The 5669-nt window shown below is 38.1% G+C and overlaps 1 protein-coding gene across 2 annotated transcripts; it reads right to left on the reverse strand.

Moving 5' to 3' along the window:
* Positions 1 to 640: 640 nt before the first annotated feature.
* LOC122296514 (probable disease resistance protein At5g66900) lies at positions 641 to 5413 on the reverse strand. Of its 2 annotated transcripts, none has more exons than XM_043106285.1 (5): positions 4245 to 5413; positions 3416 to 3816; positions 2756 to 3132; positions 1814 to 2037; positions 641 to 1707 (listed from the first exon to the last, which is right to left on the reverse strand). In XM_043106285.1, the coding sequence occupies exons 1-5, from the start codon at positions 4870 to 4872 to the stop codon at positions 794 to 796; spliced, it is 2544 nt and encodes an 847-aa protein (XP_042962219.1). In that variant the 5' UTR covers positions 4873 to 5413; the 3' UTR covers positions 641 to 793. The 2 variants fall into 2 exon arrangements, with proteins under 2 accessions (XP_042962219.1, XP_042962227.1); XM_043106293.1 differs by having other exon boundaries at positions 1814 to 2025; positions 4245 to 5409.
* Positions 5414 to 5669: the final 256 nt, after the last annotated feature.

Raw genomic sequence — 5669 nt, forward strand, 5'->3', positions numbered from 1 at the left:
TTCGTCATCATCACCATGGAACCTGTTGCTTGTTACGGGTAAGGCATTTGGGGACATTTTCGAACAATAAATCAGATGCGTTAAAGCCGAGTGAAGTTTATCTAAGTTTTGGGGTAGATTGGTTGGAGTCTGGAATTAGTCCACCTAGTCTGCACAATTTATAAAAACAGTTTTCTCCATTTGATTGCAGACAGTTTTTTCTTAAAATATTAGTGATTGTTGTGACAATGGAGATTTTAGAATCGAGTTGGGTAGCCATCTGGGTCGGTAGAGAGAGAGATTATCGAGAGAGAGATGAGATCCGTCTGGGTAGCCGTCTGGGTCCGTAGAGAGAGAGATGAGATCCGTCTGGGTCCGTAGCCGTCAAGTGCCCAACTCAATCCGTCTGGATCCTTAGCCGTCTGCAGCCGTCTGGGTGAGACCTCAATCCTTGGGGAGGGAAGAAAATTAGGGAAGGAATGAGAACGAAGAGGGGGTCTCCTAATCGGGTGATCGGGTGAGAGGAGTTACACAGGAAATTTTTGTAATTGCCTACGTGTCGGGCATTGATAGGTGGGCTGTTAAAATGAGAAAAGCAGCCCGACCGCTGCGCAGCTTTTCTCCTTACTTAATAGGATGCAAGTAAGATGATAGTATGATCTATTGAATTTTCCATTTCATATTCGTTGTGAAACTAGAACCACCCCTCTACCTTCCAGTTGACATTGTATTAACAATTTAATGTACAATTTCTTTTGAAATTTATAGGGGAAAATAAAATCATATATATATATATATAATTTTTTTTTCTCTTTCAATATATTGAATTGTGACCGTATAAAGATGTTGACTCTGTTGCAGTTCCCGCAAATATAAGACCAACCCGTCGGATTATCAGCCCTGAACTTCTAATCACCTTTACCTTCACACTTGTGTGGAACTCCTTGACAGGCTCCCATAAATTGGACATCTCTTCATCACATGTCACAAGCTTCAGTTGCTTTAGATTCTGAAACAATGGTGGCAATTGATTCGACCATTGCTGATAAAGGTGATTACTCAATAGTAAGCACTCTTCCATGTGGAGCTCTTCCAACTTAAAAAACTCACCAATGTGTTCAGGAAACCACATCATTTTTAGGCAGTAGGATGTATCAAAAATAGTTAAATTATGGAGGCTTCTGATTGACTCTGGCAAGGTGAGCAAATTAATACATGCTCTGAGCCTTAGCACTTCCAAATTCACCAACTTTCCAATCCCTTGAGGCAGTACAGAGAACTTATAACAGTTGGTGATACTGAGCTTCTTAAGGCAAATAATATCACACAGGTCGACCAGAAATTCTGCAATATCTTCACAAAGATCAATGTTTATCTCCACAAGATTTGGTAATGCATTTGAAACCTGGATACTCTTAAAAGCTTGACCAATATTGCACATCAACAAGGATATCTTCTCCAAACTCCTCAATTGCTCTAGGCTCTTGCAAAGGGAAGGAACCGAGACGTTCTCTAATACAATTCTCTTTAGACAAGGTACCGACCCAGGTAAGTGAAAATTACCTAATTCAGCATGAGAGAAACCACAATTTGTGACTATAAGCACCTTTAGTTTATTCATTTTCCTCACAAAATCAGGGAAGGCGTAATTCTTCGTTTGAAAATTTAGAACTAGAACCTCCACTTCAAGTGGTTGAATATTGAACCAAGTTGGTGAGAACATTTCATCTGCAAACAATATCCTCTATGTTATGACAGGGCACCTAACATGCAATAGGTTACAGCTTTTGCTTGTGTGTGTGTATGTGTGTGTGAGAGAGAGAGATTCACCAACCAGTTGAGATAGACATAAGGCGGGCGTTGATGGGTTTTAGATTATGTTCTATCCACCACTTGGGAAAGTTGTTTCTACTTATGTCCACAATGAGTCGTTTCCTTTGTTCTACTGGCTCCAAGTTGCTCTGGTGGATAGCTAGCTCTCTAAGAAGATCATGTTGGGAGATGAAGTCTTCGCTGTAGCAGCTAGCAAAATCACTTGCATGTTTCCTGGTAAATGAGCTAAATAGATGCTTAGAAGAGATTCAAGTTCTCAAGTCCTTGCACTTGAAAATATAAATTACATGACTATCCAACAAACTAAAAACAGTGTGAATAAGATTGGTAAAAGAAGTTAACAGTAATAATTTGTTGTCAAGACAATCAAATTGAAGAATCTATATGATACAAACTACAAAAAGTAAAGATTGTTGTTGAGGTCCACTGTTAATTTGAAGAACCTATACGATACAAACTACAGAAGGTAAAGATTGTGGTTAAAGTCCTCCCTTATTTTTAATTGGTATGACTTCATCTTTCCTAAGTCTAAAGTAATTGTCTTCCCCCAGGGAGATCCATATGCTACCACTGAAAAATAGTTCTTCAGCAATCAACATGTCGGGTAAACTATTATGCATTATTAATTAAAATCTAAAGTGCATCATCTGTAAGATATATTATATTAGCATATATACAGTCAAAACATATTATAACTAGCACCTAGAATTGAATACATGAAATAAAGAAATGCTACTTATCATCTCGACACCACACACCAGTATGTGATTTTTCATTTTTGTCATTCTATTTAAACACACATATTTACACATTAATGTGTGTGTTTAAAAAGAATGACAAAAATGACAAATTACATGTTAGTGTGTGGTGCAAGAGATGATAAATAGAATTTTTCAATCAGCCTGCTGGAAAATCTGATGATACAAATAAAATACCAGCATACCATGGGACGTCCTCAAGACTGGCAAGATTCCGGGCGATGAGTTCAAGTAGGTTAGCAATGCTGTCATCTTCATCTAGTTCATATAATTCTGCCCACATATCAATGAGAGGAATAAGGGAGATCCTTTTGTCCTCTGGAAAAGAACCTAGGTCCAAAAAACACTCCTTCAATATAATCTCTTGCTTCCGGATGATTTCATCATCAGAGAATTCTAGGCTCCTTTTTAGACACCCGAGCAAAGAGCTATCAGAATCAAGAATAGAATGACCACTAGACCAGTCCTTCACTCTCTTGCGCCAGGTCACTGCTGACATCCCACAGAGTGATCTGCCAATCACATCAAGGGCTAGTGGGAAACCCGCACAGCATTTCACTATCTGCATCTCAAGGCCACCAAATGAACTCAAGTGATTGTTTGGATTTTCAGTGGGTAATATTAATTAAGATTTTGGCCATCTCAACAAGATTAAAATGTCTGGAAATGGAAAGAGGGATAAAAAAAAAAAAAAAACCACATAGTTTGTATCTCTACTTTTGATTATATACTTTTAGGATTTGGCAAAAGCTGGTGTAGCTACTTATCAAGACAGAAACTGGTATGATGTATTGCTTCACTCATAAACATTATATGTGTGTGTGTGACACAGGTTAAGAAAGTACCTTTTGAATAATATCTTCATCCGGAATGCAAGAACTCCCATCTAGCAAGATTGCTGAATGTCGAAAAAGAGTCATTGAATCTGTGTCATTTAATGGTTTTAACGTATATTTAGAGCTAAGCCTTGGAAATGCAGTTCTTGAAGTCACTAGAATCTTGTAATTTGATATTTGAAACTTGAAATTCTCCAGAAGGGATTCTGATCCGGACCAAACGTCATCCAGGATCAACAATATAGGAGCTTTGATTTGAGTCAGTAGTTGCTGCAGCTGGTTGATAGCATCTTCATCACTTTGAAACTCAGGTACCCGATCAACCTTATGACGAAATACTCTATGTACAATGACCTTCAAGTTTGGAGTTTTTGAAACGGGAACAAAAAAAATATTGTCCTCAAATATGCCTATTTGAACACAACAGAGTTAAAAGCTACAACTGATGGCAAATTTCAAGTCTTGTATCACTTATAAACAGAAACGTGTAATGTTGCAGAATGAACTGAGTCCCAAAACCAATCCCAGCAAAGTGAGAAATGAACAAAAGCCATATGCTAGGACAATGTGGCCAATTATGAAGATATGAGGAATTTTTCCTCTCTCTTTTATCTGCTACTCTTCTGAAGTAGTAATTTTTAAGTAGGATAATGTTGCAAAAATGCTACTGGGACTGTTAAAAGAGCTTTGCCTACTAATTTTTAAACTGTTTAGATGGCGATTTATGTCTAACTATAGTTCATTTATGCTTTGAAGGATCCGCATTCTAGTGTGCTGGACTTGCAAACAATATTTCCCAAAGCATTTGACATATATGAAGTGAAGTTGATAAACTAACCTTTGATTTCCTCATCCTGACAAAGCATTTTCACCAATGTGGTCTTCCCACATCCTCCAGGAGCAGTCAATAGAAGCAGCGACACCTCCTCCAACAGCTGCATCTTCACCTCCTTCAAAGGCACATCCAATCCAACAATAAAATCTGGGGGTCGAGGAACTGCACACGACAACCCAACACCACTCATTCCCACTAAATTCATTTGCACACGAATATCATTCACTCCTTGCAAAGTCTGCAACACGGTCCTCGCACTCCATGCCGTCACATGAACATGAAAAAACTTGAAAAGGGCCTCCTCCAACTTGCGGAGTTTTTTCGCATAATGGAATCTCATGCAGTATTTCAACCACGGAAGTTTCGAGTACATCCTAATGAGCTTCTCGCCCTTCTTCATTTTTTCAATTAAGCCCTTTATCTCCTCTTCTGGGCGTCCCAGTTCTCTGTTTGACTGTTTTATTTCTTCGACATATGGCTCTAACTCAGCCAGCGTGGATTTGAGGTCTTCAAGAATGGAATCGAACATTAGAGTATCGTTTGTCACGTTCTTTACTGTTTTATAGAACACCGCAAATATCTCTCCAAATGCTGCTCCCAGAGCAGCCTGTCCGATTAATGCTACAGCCATAACTTCGCTTAGCTAGCTAACCCAAAGATCCAACACGGGAAAAGAAAATAAACCCAATATTTTGGAACACAAGATAAATCAGAGGCATTACTCAAGTAACCAAAAATTTGAAACCAATATCAGTTTCAAACTCTACTGCTTTTTTCACTGTCTTGGAGCTGATCAGAAAAAATAGCAGAAAATTTATCAGAGTTAAACATAGATGAAGAAGGAAAAGAATCAGAGGAAAAGAAAGACGCATTGAAACCATTCTTCAATTTCTTCGTATTTTCCTAGCGCTGATGAGGAAACACAGCAGGAAACACAAACGAAAGCAATCATAGATAAAAAAAAAAAAAAAAAGGGAACAGAAAAAGAAAAAAGAAGCCACTGCGCAGAAAAGAATCAAGGGGGCCGACAAAAGACTAGAACGATAGATCAAGACAGCATTGACTTAGGCGTACTGGACGACTTTGGAAGTGGGAAACGTGGCAACGCGACATTTTCAAGAGGAATTATTAGTTGTGTTCATTGTTGCAAATCTACTTAAATAGATTGAACTTAGCCGAAGCCCACAAGTGTTAGCCCATTGAGGATATAACATTGGCCCAACTTTTGGGATGTTACAATAAAATCTCCTCAAGTTTTATTCTACAAAAAAAAACATTGTGCTTTAAATTAATTTCAGTTTATACCAAGTATCATCTCATTTTCAACCAAAAATAAATAAATCAGCTGCCTCCGAATCACTTCATCACAACCAAACATGTTTAATCTAAACAGTAAATATCATTTTCATCAATTTCAATTGCGGATTT

The sequence above is a fragment of the Carya illinoinensis genome, chromosome 2 (assembly GCF_018687715.1).
Source record: "Carya illinoinensis cultivar Pawnee chromosome 2, C.illinoinensisPawnee_v1, whole genome shotgun sequence".
In the NCBI taxonomy this organism is placed as follows: Eukaryota; Viridiplantae; Streptophyta; class Magnoliopsida; order Fagales; family Juglandaceae; genus Carya; species Carya illinoinensis.